General features: G+C 38.0%; 1 protein-coding gene across 4 annotated transcripts in view; it reads right to left on the bottom strand.

Annotated features, from left to right (window-relative positions):
- The window catches only part of FAF1 (Fas associated factor 1), a 399,416-nt gene that overhangs the window by 331,878 nt on the left and 45,265 nt on the right, over positions 1-22,273 (bottom strand). For 3 of the 4 annotated variants that reach the window (XM_059689641.1, XM_059689643.1, XM_059689642.1), the window contains exon 2: positions 21,852-21,920. In XM_059689641.1, coding sequence (XP_059545624.1) covers positions 21,852-21,920 — 69 coding nt within the window. Of the gene's footprint in view, positions 1-20,343; positions 20,436-21,851; positions 21,921-22,273 lie in introns of those variants that run through there. The other variant, XM_059689644.1, reaches the window with a different exon arrangement.

Below are 22,273 nucleotides of genomic sequence, written 5' to 3'. Positions count from 1 at the left end.
AACCTAGGTACATGCCCTTGGTCAGAATTGAACCCAGAATCTGTGTTGGGCAGGCCGAGGTATAACCCACTGAGCCAAACCAGCTAGGGCAGGATATGACATTTCTTAACCCTCCAGCAGCAGACCTTCCTTTTTTTCTCCAGGAGTGTAGTAAAAAAACCCTAGATCACCTATTTGGACTCTCATTACCCAAGTTACTAAGAATATTACCAGTGACCACAGGGAGCTTAGCCAATCAGCAGTCAGAAAAGGTGTTTCCTCTGTAGTTCACACCAATTGCCAGTATGGCCCCTGCCGGGCCTAAAGCCTCTGGAGAGTTATTAGCCCTGGGCCGGGGCACCCCCAGCTCCCCACAGCAGCTGCCACCGCCATCAAGGATCGCTGGCTGGCTCCGCCCTGATTTCCCGCCGCTGCAGCCATCAATGATCCCTGGCTGGCTCCTCCCCGGCCCAAGCCTAAAGCCTCTGGTTGAGGTGTTAGGCCTGGGCCTGGGCCGGCGCCCCCCGCCCCCCCAGCTCCCTGCCGCTGATCGCTGGCTGGCTCCCCCCCAGCCCCGGCCTAAAGCCTCAGGCCGAGGCTTTAGACCTGGACCGGGGTACCCCCAGCTCCCCGCCACCAATCACTGACTGGCTCCGACCCGGTTCCCTGCCAAAGTCGCCATGAGGATCACTTGCTGGCTCCGTCACGGTCCAAGCCTAAAGCCTCTGGCTGAGGTGTTAGGCCTGGGCCGGGGACCCTCCCCCCATGCTCCCCACCTTTGCTGCCATCAACGATCGCTGGCTGGCTCCTCCCAGGCCCAAGCCTAAAGCCTCTGGCTGAGGTGTTAGGCCTGGGCCGGACCGCCCCCCCCCCATGCTCCCCGCCATCAAGATCGCTGGCTGGCTCCTCCCTGTCCCAGGCCTAACGCCTCAGCCTGAGGCATTAGGCCTGGACCTGGGCACCCCCAGCTCCCCACCGCCACCTCTGCCATCACTGATCGCTGGCTGGCTCCGCCCCGGCCCTGGCCTAAACCCTCAGGCTGAGGCTTTAGGCCTGGACCTGAGCACCACCAGCTCCCCACCTCCAATCGCTGGCTGGCTCCGCCCCATTCCCCCCGCCAAAGCCCCCATAAACTATTGCTGGCTGGCTCCGCCCCAGTCCAAGCCTAAAGCCTCTGGCGGAGGCTTTAGGCTTGGGCCCGAGCACCCCCAGCTTCCTGCCGCTGCTGCCATCAAGCATAGCTGGCTGGCTCCGCCTGGTTCCCCTCTGCTGCTGCCATCAATGATTGCTGGATGGCTCAGCCCAGGCCCCAGCCTAAAGCCTCAGTCTGAGGCTTGGGGCCGACATATGCAAATTAGCCGCCATCGTGGCTGTCAACTAATTTGCATATCTCGCTGATTAGCCAATGAAAAGGGTAGCGGTCGTACGCCAATTACCATGTTTCTGTTTTATTAGATAGGATAACAGATCCTATGTGGATTAGAGTTCAATGTGAAAAAAAAAAGAAAACACAGCCATGCTAGAAGAAATTCAATCTGATCTTGTAGTAAAGAAGCCCTATCTAAGCATACTAACAAAGGAAAAAATAAAAAAGAAACTGACAGATTTGACCACACAAAAATAAAACTGTAACATCCACAAGCCCCAGAAATTTAAATAACAAAATGGGCAAAAATAGGTGTACATACATGATTTTAAGTACATTTAATAGACAGTTATAGAAATTCACCAAAATTTTTTAAATAACTGAAAAATGGACAAAATATACAAACCTCACAGGGAATAAATATAAATGACCAATACAACATATGGGAGGACAAAATCTCAAAGAAATAAAAGTCAAAACACAATAACATGCTTACTTAGACTGGCGAGTATACAGACATACATATAGACATACATACATACATATATGAAAGTATCTATTGCTAAGGATACAATGAAAAGGCTTTCTTATATACTGTTGGTTGGATTGCAATTATGGACACAACCTTTCTGGAAGTAAATTGCATTAAAAGGGTGCCAGCGATGAGGATCCCTTTAAACCAGCAACTTTATCTGTAAGTTTCAGGCTTAAGGAAATAATTAGGGATTTTCACATGATTTTTCTACAAGGATATTCTCTGTGGTGCTTATACTGTAGAAAATAGAACAAATCAAGTGAATAATACTTGGAGACTAGTTAAATACTACATTCCATGATAGGACATGGTGGAGCCATTAAAAATATGCTTTATAAAAATATTTTATGATACTTAAAAATAATTTATAAAAGAATCATTTTGGGGGGAGGGAGAGACATATTTAAGCCAAAAGTAAAAATACTGTAAGTAAACAGTGTTTACTTACAATTAAGTGGAGAGTTGCTACTCTATTTCTTCTAAGTTTTAGAAGATGAATCTATATGACTTTTTTTTAATCTTTATTGTTGGAAGTCTTCCCCCACCCCTCCATTGACCCCCTTCTTCACCCTATCCCCGCCCCCTCACCCCAGACCTTCACCAACCTATTGTCTGTGTCCAGGGGTTATGCATATACATGTGCATGAAAGTTCTTTAGTTGATCCCTTCCCACACACCCACCCACCCTCCCCCACCTTCCCTCTGAGATTCCGAAGTCTGTTCTATGCATCTATGTCTCTGGATCTATTTTGTTCATCGGTTTATTTTGTTCATTAGATTCCATATATGCGCGAGATCATGTGATACTTGTCTTTCTCTGCCCGTCTTATTTCGCTTAGCATACTACTCTCCAGGTCCCTCTATGCTGTCTCAAAGGGAAAGAATCCTTCTTTTTCACTGCTGCATAGTAGTCCATGGTATAAATGTACCACAGCTTTTTTATCTACTCATCTACTGATGGGCACTCGGGTTGTTTCCAGATCTTAGCTATTGTAAGTTGTGCTGCTCTGAACATAGAGGTGCATACATTCTTTCTGATTGGTGTTTTGGGTTTCCTGGTATATATTATTTAGAAGTAGGATCACTGGGTCAAATGGCAATTCCATATTTAATTTTTTTAGGAAACTCCATACTATTTTCCATAATGGCTACACCAGTCTGCATTCCCACATATGATTTTTATAATTCATAAAAAGAGACAGGTTTGAAATACATAATTATATTTTAAATATATTTTTAATGTGTAAAACTAGCAACTATCTTTCCTTGTCTTTTTTTTTTTTTTTTTTTTTGGTGTGGGGAATATTTAAAGGAAGATTTTTTTTTTTTAAATCAGGATAGCATAACCTATGCTATAGTAACAAATAATACCCCAATTTTGGTGGATTACCAAATCAAAAAGTTTATTTCTCACTTATGCAAAACCTGTTGAAAGTATAGGCAACTCTCCAAAATAGCTGTCTTCAACGTAGTGATTCAGGGTGATCCAACAGAATATCTCTACCATATGAACACAGCTTTCATCAATGGCCACAGCTTAGGAAGAAAGGAGAAAGGAGAGAAGGAAGGAGGGAAGAAGAGGAGAAAAGAGGGAGTGATGACTCAATCTAAGGGAGTGAAACCTTGCCAACCCTTTGTTTTTAGATTTATGGCCTCCAGAACTGTAAGAGAGTAAATTTCTCTTGTTTTAAGACACCAATATTTTGGTAATTTGTTACAATAGCCCCAGGAAACTAATACACTTACTATCAGAAACATGAATGTGCAGTATGGAAGAAAATATATACTGGTGAAATGAAAAACCAATTCATTTCCTCTCAATATATTTGCAAATACAGTGGAACCATTATTTAGAGCTTTCAGAGTGGTAGAGACATTAGCAACAGCTGCCTAAACAGTTGTTATCATTATCTGGTACTGGCACAGAGTACAGCAGTAGTGACAGTAAAAAAGGAATTGCCCATGGCACTTCTCAGACTTACTAGTAGTATCAATTTTGATAGCAGAGAACTTTCTGGATTTCTTGACTCGCTAGGGTAATCAGTGCCAGTATCATCCTTACAGTAGAGACATTTCCTAAAGCTCCCTCTGAACAAGTATGAGAGCTCAACAAATATTATAATTTAAGTGTGCAACTGCAATAATATTAACAAGACCTTCTCCACAATGTATGTCCCAGTAAGGAAACTCTCAAAACCAAAACTTCACAGCCTTTGAACTCAATGAGTATGTTCAAACAGTTGAATGTTTGTTTGTTTTTAATTAAAATTTTCCAACTTCTTTTCCTGTCTTTATGCTGTTCTAATTGGAAACCCTCTAAGTTTCTAGGCAGCTGTTTCCACAAGTAGGAAAATATATTTTCTGTGTAAACCTAGAAATAACTAAGTCTCTGGTTATGAAGTACCATTTCTTATTCTCTTTTGAAGCAAAGGCAGAAATTAATAATTTGCACTTGTTATTCCCCTGGTTTCATCTCTCTCAAAATGGAAAATCTATTAATCCACAGGAGTCAACACATACTTTATATCTTGGAATCCACTTGTGGGGCAGGAGGCTGAGCAAAAAAACAACTCTCTCTACTCTCTCTTACCATTGCAAATTGTAAAGCTTCTCACATAATTATTTTCCCTTTCCCAAATACTGATCCTGTGCCAGATGCTCTTAACTGCTCTCTCTGCCATTGATCCGTTCTATCCCCTCCCAACCCAGGCTACATATTCTGTCAAAGTGAAACTCTTTAAGACACCACAGTCAATGTGTCCCATCTCTAACCAAAAACCTCCTGGATAAAATCAGAGTTACTGGGAAAAATGGGTTGGGGGTGGGGTGAGAGGAGGTTGGAAAACATTTCATTCAGCCTGTCATTAAGTGGATAAGATAACTGAACTAGAAAGTTACAGTGACTTGCCTAAGAGAGTACACCATATAAGGAACAAAGACAAAACTAGAAATCAGGTTCCCCAATTAGTATTCCAATACTGGAGGATGAATAAAATAAAATAAAAATGCAAAAGGCACAACTCTAGAATCCAGGGGGATCCAAGATGGTGGCCCAGAGGACGGCAGTGAGAAAAAGAGTGAGTGAGAGAGTGAAAGAATGTGTGGACCTGTGGGGCCTGTGTTTATGTGTGAGTGAGGGACTATATTCCACGGGACTGTTGGGGACCGGCGGACCATGCTCCCCTGGCAGCCTCTACTACCGCTGCAATCTCTCCTAAGGCAGCTGGCTCTGCCGCAGAGACCGCGCCACCTTGAAGGGGAGAGCGGCTGTGACTGAGCCCAGCCTCACCTCCACCTGGGGAGACCTCGGACACCACCCAAGGACCCTACAGCCACACTGGCCAGAGACCAGCTTTCTCGGTTCCAAACCCACGAACACCGAGACTCCAGCCTCCCCGGCTGCGGGCTCCTAAAAAGTTTGTCCAGGGGGAGACAAAATGCAGCCCAGCAGGCGGATGGCTCTAGCACCTTCTCACAGAACAGATAGAAGAAACAGCTGAATCAAATAACATTCACGTGGAATTGGCGAATTAAACACAGCTGGTGAGACAATCTGTGAACGGAAATGTCAGAGGTCACCTGGAGAGCAGTGGGATCAGGGAGTGGGGCTGGAGGGAGAAATGCATGCAGGTGAGACGGGAGTGTCAGAGGGAGACTGCGCTGCACCAACGCCGCGTTCCTTGGGGACCAGTGTAGCGCTCGACTGTGGAAGAGGGTCCATAGCAGAAAAACAAAGCGGACAGATTGATCCTGCCTGGCTGAAACCAAGGAGCAGTGGATAGCTGGGAACTTCAAACACTGCTGACTAGCTAACAGGAAACTGAGATGCGGCAGAGGGAACAGTAGAAAGGGGTCTTAAACCAGCCCTTATGAGACATTAAAACTCAACTGAAGCAAACAAACTTCACTACTTCACTTACTTTCTTTTACTTAAGAAACTAAACATTTTTTCTCTTTATTTTTTATTTTTATTATTTTTTTTGAATTGGCGTTCTACATTATATTTTTACTTTTATTATTTTTATCATTATTCTACTCTACCTCATTTTTTCCTTTATGCCAACCCTTTCTTCCTCACCTCCCCTTTTTTCATCCTGTTTCTCTTCTCCTGTTCCTGCTTTAGTTTTTCTCTCTCCTTTCTTTTTACTCCTTGTCAAAAATTGATCTTCTTTATTTGCTTTATTGATTCATTATTATAGTAGTCTCTGATGCTTTATTCATGTATCTAATTTCCTCTCCCTTGCTCCAAGTCCTTGCACCCTTCTCTTTTCTCTTTGTTCGCTAGCCAATTTTTTTTCTAGTTGTTGTTCTTTGTTCGTTTGATTTTTTTTTGTTTTTATTTTATGCTTTTGTTTATCCTCTCCTGCTTGTCCTCTTCTTCTACTAATAGCTTAATTAGTTTCACTCACCAAACTCAGGCCTATCTGCTCTCTATTCGCCTTTTCCAAAACTAGATGAATATATAGATAGATTTAAAAGGGGGGGGGAGAATTTTTTATTTTTATATTTATAAACTTTTTGTATTTTTAATTATTTTTAATTGTTATTATTTTTTTATTGAGTATTTTGTTTTCTACTTTTGTTTTTATATACTCATTCTCTTTCTACCTCCTCTACACTGAATCATGGCCATTCCCCATTCAATCAATTCCTTTACCTTTCCTTCTGGAAATGAGCTCTGCCTCTTCAGATTCAGCTCCCCTCCTTATTTTTCTAGACGGTTGTTATTTGCATTTTTTGTTCTAGTTGTTGATTTTGTGAAGTTTTCTCCCCATATACATATATTTTTCCCCTTCTTTTTTCTTCTTTTTCTCTTCTCTCTTACCTTTTTTCCTTTTCTCAATATCATTTTTGCAGTCTTCTCTCTCCCCTAATTCTCTTTTCTCTGGTAGTCACCTTTATTTGGGGTTATCGGTGTCATGAACACATTCATGTTGTGTTCCCTCTATGTTGTGTCTTGTCAAGTTCAATTTTGTGCTTTTTAGTCAACGTGGTAGAGAGAGAGCCACATACCCAGACACACTAAGAGGAGCAAAAATGGGGAGACAGAAAGAGCTCCCATACGAAAGAAAAGGAAGAATCACCAGAAAAGGGAGTAAATGAAATGGAAGTAAGCAATTTGTCAGAGAAAGAATTCAAAGCAATGGTCATAAGGACGCTGAAAAGGATGGAAGACAAATTCAACAATATGTGTAAGAACCAGGAGGAAATGAAGAAGAACCAAGAAGAAATGAAGAATGACATAGCTGCAGTAAAGAACACAACAGAAAGCATCAACAATAGGCCAGAAAAGCTGAGGACCGCATCAGTGAGCTAGAAGACAAGGTAGGAAAAAAAACACCCAAGCGGAGCAACAACTGGAAAAAAAACTTTAAAAACAGGAGGAGAACCTAAGGGAGCTTCTGAACAACACGAAACAAAACAACATCTGCATAATAAGGGTGCCAGAAGGAGAGGAAACTGAGCAAGGAGAGGAAACCTGTTTGAAGAAATAATGACAAAAGAAACCATCAACAATACAAGAAAGCATGGGAGAACATATTTGCCAATGCTATTTTAGATAAGGGTTTAATCTCCAAAATTTACAGGGAACTCATACAACTTAACAAAAGGAAGATAAACAATCCAATCAAAAAATGGGCAATGGACCTAAATAGACACTTTTACATGCTCAAAGTCACTAATCATCCAAGAGATGCAAATCAAAACAACAATGAGGTACCATCTCACACCAGTCAGACTGGCTATCATCAACAAACGACAAGTGCTGGCGAGGATGTGGAGAAAAAGGAGCCCTAGTGCACTGTTGGTGGGAATGCAGACTGGGGCAGCCACTGTGGAGAACAGTATGGAATTTCCTCAAAAAGTTAAAAATGGAACTGCCTTTTGACCCAGTGTTCCAACTCTTGTGAATATATCCTAAGAATCCTGAAGCACCAATAAAAAGGATATATGCACCCCTATGTTCATAGCAGCACAATTTACAATAGCTAAGATTTGAAAAGAGCCTAAGTGTCTATCAGAAGATGAATGTATTAAAAAAAACAATGGTACATCTATACAATGGAATACTACGCTGCTATAAAAAAGGAACTTTTATCATTTGCAACAGCATAGATGGACCTGGAGAGCATTATACTAAGCGAAATAAGCCAGTCAGAGAAAGATAAATATCACAACATCTCACTCATATGTGGGATATAATGATCAACATAAACTGATGAACAAAAATAGATCCAGTGACAAGGTAGCACTGAACAGACCATCCAACCTCAAAGAGAACACGGGGGGGGGGGGGGGGGGGGTGGCGGGGAGGGGGGGCGGTTTAGAGATAAACCAAAGGACTTATATGCATGCATATTAACATAACCAATGGACACAGACTCTGGGGCAGTGGGGGCTTGCAGGGGAGGGAGGTTGTCAATCGGGGGGAAAAGGAGACATATGTAATACTTTAAACAATAAAAAAATTAATTTCTTATATACATTAATCCCTATATTACTACATCATATAATAGAACAAATAACAAAAACACATACTATTACATAATGTGATAGAAAAATAACAACCCAATATATATAATAGAGTACAATTTAAGGAAAAGAATTATATTATCACTAGGGGCCCGGTGCACGAAATTCGTGCACTGGGTGGCGGGGGGGGGAGTGTCCCTCAGCCCAGCCTGCCCCCTCTCACATACTGGGAGCCCTCAGGCGTTGACCCCCATCACCCTCCAATCGCAGGATCGGCCCCTTGCCCAGGCCTGACGCCTCTGGCCTAGGCGTCCGGCCCGGGCAGCGGGGACCTGCAGTGGCAGCGGGGGGTGCCGCGATCGGTGGGCTCCGCCCCTGCCCCTGCAGGACGCCTCTGGCTGAGGTGTCCGGCCCGGGCAGCGGGGACCCACAGCTGCAGCGGCCCCGCGATCGTGGGCTTCGCTTTAGGCCCAGGCAAGGGGCCCCTAACTCCCGGGACTGCCAGCTTCGACCGTGCCCAGCTCCCATTGCTGGCTCCACCCCTACTTCCTGCTATCACTGGCCAGGGCAGAAAAGGCGCCTGATTCTCCGATCATGGCTGGGGGGCAGGGCAAAGGCGGCCCTGGGGCCGCCTTTGCCCTGCTCCCCACCTCTTAGCTCCCCCCTGGGTTTCCAATCACTGTCAGTGGCAGGGGGCTTCTTCCTGCTTTCCCTTTCGCCTCCCTGCATTGTGCCTACATATGCAAATTAACCGCCATCTTGTTGGCAGTTAACTGCCAATCTTAGTTGGCAGTTAATTTGCATATAGCCCTGATTAGCCAATGAAAAGGGTAGCTCGTACGCCAATTACCATTTTTCTCTTTTATTAGTGTTGATTAAAGTTTCTCAGGTATTTCTTTTCAAGTACAATCAATTCTCATCTTCAGTAACTACTAATTTGAAATTGGTGTTAATAATTTGCTTTTTAAATAAATTTTAATAAAGTGATAAAATTGAAAAAAAAAGTCACAACTCTATGAAAAACCAATATATGCCCACTTCCTTAAGAAAAATTATTTTCATAGTGTTAGGATTAAATGGAGATCCATTAACATTTACTGAACACCTAATATATGTGAGCTATGATTCTGAAGAAGTTCATAGTTTTACAGCAAAAAGGCATGAAAACAAATACTTAAAAAAATAGTTCCAGCTCTGGTCGGGTGGCTCAGTTGGTAGGAGCACCATCCCATACACTGAAAGGTCACAGAATCAATTCCCAGTCAGGATGCATACAGGAGGCAACTAATCCATGTTTCTCTCTCCCACATTCCCTCTCTCCCCTTCTCTGAAATCAATGGACACATCCTCAGGTGAGGGTTAAAAAGAAATACCAAACACAGTTACATAACAGCAATATGTATAGAGCAAAGAAAAAGCACCTAATTCAGCCAATGAAGATGTTGTGCAGAGACTTCCAGTAGGAACTTATACCTTAGAAGTTTAATAAACAGTATATCAGACAATGTGGCAAAGAGTTAAACAGCTAGGGTAATAACAAATATGAGGGCATGCAGTTAGGCAAACTATAGCAGCTGCAATTCCGTTTTTCAGTGTGGCTGGAAAATAGGGTAGATGTAAGGAAGCATGTAAAGTGAGGGACAAGAAGTAGGCAGAAACTAGATCATATGAGGTACTTTATTATTTTCATCCTATCAATGAAAAGAAGCAATCTGACTAGAACAAGATCTAAAATAAGAAGGTTCAACAACAACACATGATAATAAATGAAAAAGATCCATGCTGACAGGCTAAATCCTGACACCCGCCCCCTGAAAATACATACAAATTGTCTAACTTTTATGTATTTTTTTCTCATCCATAGGTTTCAAAAATTTTGAAATACATGTCACCCAAAATAGTGTAAGAAAAAGTGATATATATGTAAGCATGTTAACACATAAGCATGCTAGAAAAATAAAGACTAAAAGGAAATATACCAAAATTAAACAATCATATTTTTAAAATATAATTAATAATAGTATACTCAGAAGAAACGGGCAAAACCTAGCTACATTTTACATTTCTTTCTTTGCCTTTAAGGCTTTAATAAAAAGGAAGATAAGGGTAAGAATTCTAGGTCTTTGACTAGAAATAAAAGAAATTACCAACTCTCATCACATGATCTCTCCTGGCACCATCCCTATACCACACACACAGACCCAGAAATATTGAAAAGATAGACGAGGAAAACCAGAGAATTAAATTGCTCTAAAACTATTGCCTGAGAGCCTAAGTCCTATTTATCTGAAAACACTAAAAAGTATATAAACAGATCAGGGCAAAAAATCACAGGAAAAGAACTTTAAAAAGCACCATGTAAAAGAATGGGCATGAATTTAAAGGGGCAGTCTAAGTGTTGCAGAAATTACCAGGTGACCGTAAAACACAACGGCACTGGGAAGATTCAGGAAAAACTCTTTATTTGCAGAGGCACCTGTGCAGCAACTCAGGGAAGTCGTATCCAAAGCCTGAGCACCAAATGCAGGGGGGAAGGGGGGGCTTTCCCTTTTATGCCCTTAGTTTCTTTGTCTCCCAAATATGGACCAGGCTTCCGGACTTTTCACAAGCTTTGCAGCCCCCATGGGTTGGAATGGGGGAAAGTGAGATTACGACCAACCGCCCAGGCTAGCTGGCGCCAGCAGTTAATCTTCTGTGGGGGCTTTTTATGGCCCCTGCAGATAAACAGGTTCTGCAAGGCTAGGTAGGACACAAGCAGAAAGGAGGATGGGGCTAGCAAGCATATGATCGGGATGCAGGTTGTGCCCCCACATAAGAAACACATAGAGAGAAAAGAAAGTGGAAAACTCCTGTTAGCAATGGAGCAGTAAAGGGGAGAAGAAGCAAACCGGGAAATTTTAGGATCTTATAAGACAAACAAGCACTGCCAGTGTGGCTCAGTGGTTGAGTATTGATCTATGAATCAGAAGGTCACGGTTTAATTCCTGGTCAGGGGACATGCCTGGTTTGAGGGCTTGATCCCCAGCAGGGCATGTGCAGGAGGCAGCTGATCAATGGTTCTCTCTCATCATTGATGTTCTCTCTCTCTCTCTCTCTCTCTCTCTCTCTCTCTCTCTCTCTCTCTCTCTCTCTCTCTCTTCTTCTTCTTCTTCTTCTTCTTCTTCTTCTTCTCCCTTCCTCCCTCAAATCAATACAAATATTTTTTAAAATAAAAGACAAACAAGAACCACAAAGTTAAAGCACTCATTACTCCTCACTATCCTTTCACCTCCAAACCCACACACTTAGTTAAAAAACAAACCAAAAAAAAACTAGCTAAAGCATCTGAACTTAGCCTAACTGAAAGAGGGTGCCATTAAACAAAAATCTTGTACATCACAGCATTACAATAAAAATGAAAATACCAACAAATGTATAAGAGCTATTGCTTTAAAAAAAAATCAGGAAATGAAATTTCATATATCTCGAGAGAGAGGAAAATTCCCTCCCACAAATAGCGATGAAGCAGAAAAAAATACTGTAAATAAATACTACAATCTGTATACTAAAATATACTTAAGTAAACATTTCAGGATTATTTTTTAAAAACCCACTTTAAATTAGAGAATTCAAAATATATGAATAACAATAACACAAAAGGCGGAAAGAAGTTGATACTAAGGAAAAAAAGAAAAAGAAAAAATTTTCTTTAAAATGAAAAATAAACTACAAGGTACCTAACAAAATTTAATTGAAGGGCATTGACGAAAGGCAGGAAAACACCAAGAGAATGAAACTAACATACTGAAAGAAGTAAAAAGTATCATAGAAGTAGCAGTAGAAATGGAAAAGAGACAAAATAATATTCATACTATCGAGTCCTTGAAAACAAAACAAAAAAGCCATGGAACAGAAATAAAATTTAAAACTATATTCTAAGAAAGCTTTCCAGAAATGCAAAGAAACATAAATCTATATATTGAATAGCTCACTGGATGCCTAGGGAAAATTAATCCTGACTGCTCAACTCTGAGACATATTCTACTAAAACTGCAAAATTTCAAGCCTAGAATTTGTGAGGGTTCTATTAGACTTGCCATGTCAACTACAATACAGACCTCTGACAATACTAGTACCGTACTGACCAACCTTTAGAACTTTACCTCAATTTTAAAATTAAGAAGATAATAAATTTCTTAGTTTAAAAAAAATCAAAATGCCAACATGTTGGTAATAATGTAGCAATACATTAGAACTACTCAAATAGCTTCAAAGAAATTTTCTACACAGCTGCTAGCAAAGAATTTATTAAAGGTATCATATAATGCATTTTCCTAGCTATATAGTTGAATGAAAGTATATGCAAATCCATAAAGCGTTTCCTTACACACTCTAGCTGGAAGTCATTTTAATTCTTTCAACAATTTTACACATTTTCTTTGAGAGAAAGAGAGAGAATGTGTGTGTCTGTGTGCTTGCGTGCATGCACCGATGTGTTGGAGTGAAGGGAAGAGGATCAATATAGCAAAGGCTAAGTGTTAAAAGAATAGTACCACAGTAAGGGATACAAAGCTCCAGAGATATGTGTCCCCACTCAGAACCCATGCTCAAGAGAGAAAGAAGTACTAGATGAGTACAAAAAAAAAAATATAAAACATTACTAAAACATCAAATTAAATAAAATATAAGCCAAATAACAAAATCCAAAAATAGATTTAAAGAATATTCAATTGCTGAGAGTAGATCTTAAGCATTCTCACCTCACAAATAAATTTTTGTAATAAAAGAGAATGAAAATGAAATAAGTAGGAAAAATAAAATTTTATGTGAACATTTTAATTTCCATTTAACTTAAAGATAAAAGTATACCTAACATTTTTAATAAATCATATTAAGTAGCTAAATTTTTAACTGTCAGTACAAATATAAAGAATTATAAAAACAGGAATTTAAGCTGCTATATTATTTTCTATTTTCCAAGCGCACACTGATTTATGTCAGCTGGTCCTTGAAACCAGCAGGAGGAACTGCAAGCCATCACATTTACAGGTGTGCTAAACCACTAACTTTGCTACAATATTTTGTTTAAACCGCTTCCTGCAATAGAAATAAATTAAATAGTATAGCAAGGCAACTTGTTGAAAATAATTCCATTTTTTAAATTAAGCCAATTGTAGGTTATCATGCTTTTAGATCAAACTGTACCTGATTGAATTGAACAATTTTAAAAACAAAACCATTTAAATTTTTATTTTCTTTTAAGTGTTCAAGTCATGAGTAGCATATATTACTACTACTTTCAGAATTAACAGTGAGCTGACTCCTTACAATTTAATCTAAATAGTTTAATGTGCTATGAAACAGGCTGGTTAGTACTAGAAATCAAAAACAATAAATATTAGCCACATTTCCAAATTTCATTTACTAATGGGCACATCATTCTGCTAAGTGATTAACACCCACATTTTCATCAAATCTTAAAGCTTCTGAACTTTTATAAAAGATTTTTAGTTCATAAAAATTATAATTCTAGAATTATATTATATTTCAAGGAAAAATAACAGCATATGAAGCAAAATCCAATAAAAAACTAAGCAGAAACTCAAGTTATAATCAGGGGGAAACTTGAGTAGACCTCAGAAAGTTCTGATTAGATAATGTAAACAACTGTGAGTTTAGTAAACTAAGAATTTCATGCTTGTAAAAACTTAAGTTTTCCTCTGAAATATAGAAAATAATTTTTTTATACCCACTAAATTATATTTTAAATAGCAGGAGTCTTTTATCACACTAAATTTTCTCCTGAGAGACAGAACTGATGAAAAATTTAGAGATTAAGTTATATGATGCACTTTCTTTTTAGTAAAATGGCACAACCAGAAATAAACACAAGAGGGGGAAATTTTTATGAGATGCTTAGAAAAAATTTGCAAAGAAAAGAATTTGTGAAAAATATTTCTCTTTTTTTTATTAATCCTCATCTGAGGATTTTTTTTCCCATTGATTTTTAAAGAGTGTGGAGGGGGAGAGAGAGAAACATCAATGTGAGAGAGACATATCAATTGGTTGCCTCCTTCACTACCCCAATTAGGGCCGGGAATGAAGCCTGCAACTAAGGTATGTACCCTTGACTGGAACTGAACCCGTGACCCTTTAGTCCCCAGGGTGATGCAATAACCAATGAGCCAAACTGACTAGGGCAGAAAAATATTTCTCCAAAAGCTACAATAGGTAGAGACATCTAAATTTTATTAGTGAGATAAAGAAATCAGCCCAATCCTATTCCTTAGTTATCTGGGTTATCTTCCCTCCTTCCTCAAACCTTATGTTTGCCAGATAAGGAACAGTAATGGCGGTAAGGGTCCGAAGTCTTAACAGCAAAGACTTTTCAAATATCCAAATGATAGAGATGAAACAAGCGTACGAATAAAATCAATCCATCAAATAAGCATTTCTTAAGCAACTACCATGTGCCAAGACAAAATCAGTAAGAAACACAATTCCCTTATTCTAGAATCTTACAGTATATTTAACAACAAAGCATAAACATACTTAACTATCAAAGGCCCTTTCACTTGACAATGTGAAATTAGTTGTGAGTGGTAGAAAGAAAAACATAGAAGTTGAGAACAGACTGATGGCTGTGAGAGTAGAGGGGGTTTGGGGGGCTGGGTGCAAAAGGTAAAGGAATTAAGAGGTACAAATTGGTAGTTACAAAAGGGGATGTAAAGTGCAACATAAGGAATATAGTCAATATCTGTACAAACATAAGCCAGTATCTGATGGCCATTTATGAAGGGCAGTGCTCAATGCTTGGCTGCTTCCTGAGGATGACAGAGACTCATTATGTCACTGGTGAAACTAGTCAATAACATTGTAATAGCTATGTATGGTGTCAGGTGAATAACTGAAATATTGGGGGCATAACTTTGTAAAGTATATGACTGTTTAACCACTATGCTATGCATCTAAAACTAATAATAATATTAAGTGTAAACTGTAACCCGAAAATAAATTTTAAAGAAAAATACAGAAGTTCAGAGAATAACACACTGCATACAGAAAATCTAATAACCAAAACTATTATTTTAAAGCTATGAAAAATTTTATGGACTGAGGTTTGGGTTCAAAATTAGTTGTACCCGCCCTAGCCGGCTTGGCTCAGTGGATAGAGTGTCGGCCTGCGAACTGAAGGGTCGCAGGTTTGATTCCGGTCAAGGGCATATGCCTGGGTTGCAGGCTTGATCCCCAGTAGGGGGCGTGCAGGAGGCAGCCAATCAATGATTCTCTCATCATTGATGTTTTTATCTCTCTCTCCCTCTCCCTTCCTCTTTGAAATCAATAAAAATATATTTTTTAAAAAATCAGTTGTACCCCTTATCAGTGGTATGAGCACAGATAGTTTGCTTAACATCATTGAACCTCAGTTTGTCATCTATAAAATAAAGATAATGCCTACCTATCCACTTTCTGGGGCTGATGTAAAGATTAAATGAAATAATGTAGGTAAATCACTTGACATGATACCTAGCACAAGGTAGACCCTCAATAAAAGGAAAGACAGTAGTGGTGTGATGGTAGTCAAATTACAAATTGAGAAATGAAAAATTCTGTAAAATAATGGGCTTATGGTCCCTTAAAAACAAGGAATACAAAGAAGGCTATATCAAAGGAAGAGAAATGGATATGAGATATTCCTTCACAATAACTTCTCTTTTGTCATAGCAAGGATCTGTGCAAACATAAGCCAGTATCTGATGGCCATTTATGAAGGGCAGTGCTCAATGCTTGGCTGCTTTTTGAGGATGACAGAGACTCATTATGTCACTGGTGAAACTAGTTCATTCACAAAACTGCAGGTGTTCATAACACTGTATAAAGTAGGAAAGCAGCGCACATTCAAGGAACTCTATAACCACATCCTGAGTAGAGTAGAAGAAACTGTTCTAAGGAATTTTAGGATAATCATTAAGATACATTTCTTCAAAAGTGAAAATTAGTGAAATGGAAATGTCTTATAGAACCTAAATAAATCTTAAACTGAGACAGATTATGTGCATGATAATTTTCCTTGGGTTTGACTCTTCCTTCTTTATGACTTCATTATAAGCTTCTATTAATACAATATTATCTTTGAAGTCTAGAAATTCAGTAATGATCCAAAAATAAGCTGATTTGTTTTATGTTTGACTTAAGTTGGAACATGTAGTCAAAGATAAATACAAGTCCTCTGAAAAGAGTCTTTCTTCAAAAAAACAGCTATGTCAGCAGAGGCAGCAAACTACAGCAGAAATTGAGTACAAAGTTCAAAAATCATTTCCTAAGAACACAGAGTACTTAAAATGTAGTATGGCTAGGTTAATGTTTACTTTTACTTTCTCTTAGCATTGGGTTACCAAGTATATGTCAGATGCCTTTCCCTGGACCTCCTATAATTTATTAGAAATTTGAATTAATTGAAGGAATTTCATATGTATAGACCTCTGTGAAACAACTGGCATAGCATCTTGTCCTGCGATTACCAACATCATAAAGCTGTTTTTTTTAAAAAGGGTTAAACAAAATGGTACATGTACAAGTGTTTCAAACTCATGACATTCTATTAAAATGTTTGCTTATATTACTACTAGTATTCATAATTTACTGCTCTTTGTAGAATCTTAACAGAAATTAGGACATAAACAGCTTCTTCATAAACATTTCATGTATCAAGGAATCTTGAGTATAATCCAGCCCAAACCCTTTATTTTATCCTAGAGGCCTGGTGCACGGATTCCTGCACTGGTGGGGTCCCTCGGCCTGGCCTGCACCCGCTCGCAATTTGGGATTCCTCAGGGGATGTCGGAGAGCCGGTTTCGGCCTGATCCCTGCAGGCCAGGCCGAGGGACCCCACTGGTGCATGAATCTGTGCACTGGGCCTCTAGTATGCATATAAGATCTTTGGTTAATCTCTTCCTGCCCTTCCCCTGTCATCCTTCCCTCTGAGATTCATCAGTCTGTTCCATGTTTCCATGCCTGTGGTTTCTGTTCCTGTGTTGAGCATCTGCCCCTTGGTGGTCAGTGCGCATCATAGCTACTGGCCGGTTGGCTGGTCAGCTGATTGCTTAGGCTTTTATATATATAGAAGACATAGTTCAGAAGTTCAGGGAAAAGTAACTGGGTCTAGGGCAGTGATGGCAAACCTTTTGAGCTCGGCGTGTCAGCATTTTGAAAAACCCTAACTTAACTCTGGTGCCGTGTCACATACAGAAATTTTTTGATATTTGCAACCATAGTAAAACAAAGACTTATATTTTTGATATTTATTTTATATATTTAAATGCCATTTAACAAAGAAAAATCAACCAAAAAAATGAGTTCGTGTGTCACCTCTGACACGCGTGTCATAGGTTCGCCATCACTGGTCTAGGGCATAATCAATAAAATAATAACAAGAGTTTTGAAAAGGAAAGGCTCCTGATTCAAGATTAATGCAATGGGTTTACCACTATAGCTAACTGTCTCACATTTTAATTACTCAAAATTAACACAAACAGTATAGACTTTTATATTGCACTGACCAAAATTCTTCTAAAAACAGAAAATGAGCAGTGGGTCAATTCTGAAGCCCAGGTTATAATTTATAGTAATTACGTAGTATGTTCCATTTAAGAAAGCAGTCCTTTGGTAAAAATTCTAATTCATTACTAATAATTCTTTCTTACATGTTTACCTTTTAGGATATAAACTGAAAATATTCATCTGCAAGGAAGGAATTAACTAGAAGTGCAGGAAAATGTGAAAAATGAACATCTGTGGTAGATGGAGGCAGTGGGGCTTTATGTCAAATAAAACCATACTGAGAGATGCTTTCCAATAGTATTAAAGTTTGTTATTTTGTCTTCAAAATTTTAACATACAAAACCCAACCTGTAAGTGCCTCAAAATAAGTAGAGTCTAATTGTGGGGTAATAAAACATAGGGCTTGGAAGCACTGCTTTGTGGATAGCTATATAAAGAAAATACGGTGCATAATCATGGAAAGTGACTAATGACTAAAATTCCTGAAAGTGGGCTATATTTTCATATAGAATACTTTTTATTTGTGTATCTATATCTGTACTAAAATATTTGTAATAATTTTTTCAGGATGTTATTCCCATTTATGATTATAAATATATGTATGAGAACCATATGTTTCATCAATTTTTCAGTATAGTTCTCAAAGTCAGACATCATATATTGTTACATTTGTTTATGTACCCATTGTATCTAGAATAAATTACACTATAAGCCCTCAGAAGTGACAGAATGAGTTTTCTATTATTAGATTTCCTTAGATTCATTACAATTCCAGATTGTGGTACCTAACTCACATTCCTCTACACTTCTGTAGTAAAATGTGCACAAAAACACTGGAGGAGAGATCTACCTAATATGTACAGGAAATTTAGAATACAGATATATCTTAGGTTAAAAATTCTATAATTATGTGAACTGTTCCATATGGTTCATAAAACACAGAGCAGTGATCATCACAGTACAGAAACACAAAATATAATGCAGAGGAAAAATACAGGAAACACCTTATAAAAAGTTCCATGATCCTAATGAAATTTGAATGGGTTATTTAAAATATTTAAATTTCATTTTCTTTAAATGACAATGTAAATATGGTATAAAAACAGGAGAAATGAGAACATTTATAGAGCAAGATAATTGCACAACACAACAAATCTTTACTATGGATAAAAGTTGATTATTTGTAGAGAAAAGCCAGCTAGGACATATATTTCAAAAGAAAGCCAAAGTTTTAAGGTTGTGAAAGATAGCCTGATGCTTTTGCTTGGGCCCAATACTGTGTAAGAGATCGCATATCTGCACAAATATAGTACCAGTGTTTTTCAACCAAGTGCTATTACAACATTTTCCAAAATCAATTAACTTAGAAATAGTTGGAAAGCACTTGTACCATTAAAATATTTAACACCATCTGAGGACATTCTCCTTCTGCAATAATCTAGACAGATTGGATTGAGAAAATATCCAGAACCAACAAATGTTTTAACCTTCAAAACTAATCAACATAAACCAACAAGAATCAGGTAAGGAAAAAACTTACGTCCATCCCCCTAAGTGGTAATTCACACATCGAAGATTTGTACTTCATTACTTCTAGTCCACAGCCTCTTTAACTCCATCCCATATCCCTCTGAACCATATCATGCAAGCAACAGTGGCTCGGTGGCATTTTTAACCTCAACTAATAATTTACATCAGCCCCTAAAAATGAACAAACTAAACAAAGCAAAGCCCTTTATTGCAAAAGAAACTTCCAAGTCCAGAAGCCTGAGGACATCATTCCAAATAAGTTGCTGCCCCTTCCCCCTACTCAGTGCTTTGTTAAGAGTACAGTACAGTGGTAGAGGTATGGATGTGGAGGCAGCCTATACACATATTTGTAAATTTTGACAAGTGACAGAATATTAAAAAAATAATAATAAGGAAGCACTGGTTTAATGAAATAGGCAATCTCAAAATGTATATAGTTGATAGAAATTTAAATTAGTTCAACCATCCTAGAAGGCAATTTAACTAGAAGATCTGAAAACTTAAAAGTGTGTATACAATTTGACCAAGAAATTTAATTATGAATTGAATTTACTTAATATATTCTAGGAAAATAACAGCTTCAGTATGAAAAGATGTATGTACATGAACGTTTTCTACAGCAACATATATAATAGCAAAATATTGCAAAATTCCTAAATGTTTACTGATTAGTAAAATTAGTATGCTACAATCATACCATGAAATAACATGTAAACATTAAACAAACATTTTTTAAAATGATAAACAGTTACATTTACTTGGGTAGAAAAACATTCATGACAGGTTATTATGTAAAAATGCAGATCACCAAAACAGTAGAAAGAGAACAATCACATTTTGCATTTTTAAAAATTTTAATCACATAACTAAGAGAAAACACCCTGAAATAATATACCCAAAAATGTTAAACAATTACTACCTCTAAGTGATGGGATTAAAGGTGATTATTCATTTCTTCTTTGTAAATTTATCTTCTCAGTTCATTACAATGAGCATTATTACTTTTACAAGCTGAAAATAAATGTTTTTTATATTTTGAGTAAAAAAAATTAATAGTAGTAAATCTAGACAAAGCACACAGATAACTGATAGTTGATTATGTAAGTCCATGTATGGATTTGAATATACCTACATATCTAATCTCAGCTCTATAAGTACACACCTTAAGTTTTGACTTTGAAAAATTAGCATGTCTTCTATGCAATTTGGACTTTTTTGGGATTTCAAAAGCAATGAGGGTATCTGTGCCATCCCAATACAACCAATATTGCTCCAAGATTGTACATTTTTTACTTTGTTTTGCAATTGTAACTAAATTACAATTTTGTGAATGTGTAGTGCTGTAATGGGCCTTGCCTTTTGAGTTCCTGCCACCTTCCCCACCCCCAAAAATACTGAACTACTTTTATAATAAACTGCCTTAAGTTCATAAGGAAAACCACAGCAGAATGACACTTCTTTAACATCTGCAGAAAGGAATAATTATCAGTGAAGGCCCCAGGAAGTGAGGGGGAAACATCACATAGAGTTATTCAGACAAGTTTGGCTATCTCTTCTTTCAAGTATTTCCACCACAATATTACAAGAAAGATGAACCTGAATACACAGTAAGATAAGTTTTAAAATTATTTAAATTACATAACGATTCATAATTTAGTAATTTAATACTGAACTTCATATTGAAGTTATAATATTTCGGTTTTATCCATTCAGATTAGAGTTACAGATGGCTATGGTATGCCAAACCAACTATAAGAATATTAAGACATGCCCTAGCTGGTTTGGCTCAGTGGATAGGGTGTCGGCCTGCAGACTAAAGGGTCCCAGGTTCAATTCCAGTCAAGGGCACATGCCAGGGTTGTGGGCCCAATCCCCAGTAGGGGGTGTGCAAGAGACCAATGATTCTCTCTCATCATTGATATTTCTATCTCTCTCTTTCCCTCTCCTTCCTCTCTGAAATCAATAAAAGTATATTTTCTTAAAAAAGAATATTAAGACATTCAAATTGCATAAAATTTGAATAGTGGTCAGATTAAAAAAAAAGTACTTGAAATAAGTCAGAGAAAGACATATATGATCTCGCTTATATGTTGAATCTAAAAAGAAAACCAAACTCATAGAAACATAGTAGATTGGTGGTTGCCAGAGTAGGGGGAATGAGTGAAGGTAGTCAAAGGGCACAAACTTCCAGTTATAAATTCTGGGGATATAATGTACAGTATGGTAACTATAGTAAAAGTTGCTAAGAGAGTAAATCTTAAAAGTTCTCACAACACAAAAAACTAATTATGTGAGGTAATGGATGTGTTAACTAACATAATCATTTCACAGCATATCCGTATATCAAATCATCACATTGTACATCTTAAACTTATATATTACATGTCAATTTTAGCTCAATAAAGCTGGAAAAATTAAAGTACTTACCACTAAGTCCCAATTATTTTGTTCAAGCAACGTAATAGCTTCATCAATGTTTTCAATGCCAGTACATGCCTGGAAATAAAGCAAATAAGAAGTTTATATATAATTTTGGGACTGGGGAGGTTAATTAATCTTAAAAAGTAAATAGCATAATGAATAATTTAAGTCTGAATAGGTATATTAATAAAGCCAAATACCTAGCATTTCTGAGCATTTTACACATAAGGTTAAAAAATTGCTAATTACACAATAAATTTACATTACAGTGAAATGAAAGGTTGGTTCTTCAAAAACATTAACTATATTGACAAATCTTTAGTTAGATTGACTTAAAAAAATAAAACTGAAATTACTAAAATCAGAAGTGAAAGTGGGGACGTTACTGCTGACCTTAAATATTAAAAATATAATAATACCATGAACAA

Source organism: Myotis daubentonii, chromosome 3, assembly GCF_963259705.1.
Source record: "Myotis daubentonii chromosome 3, mMyoDau2.1, whole genome shotgun sequence".
Classification (NCBI taxonomy): domain Eukaryota; kingdom Metazoa; phylum Chordata; class Mammalia; order Chiroptera; family Vespertilionidae; genus Myotis; species Myotis daubentonii.
Note: the sequence above shows the minus strand (reverse complement) of the source record. Positions and strands in the feature narration are given on the sequence as shown.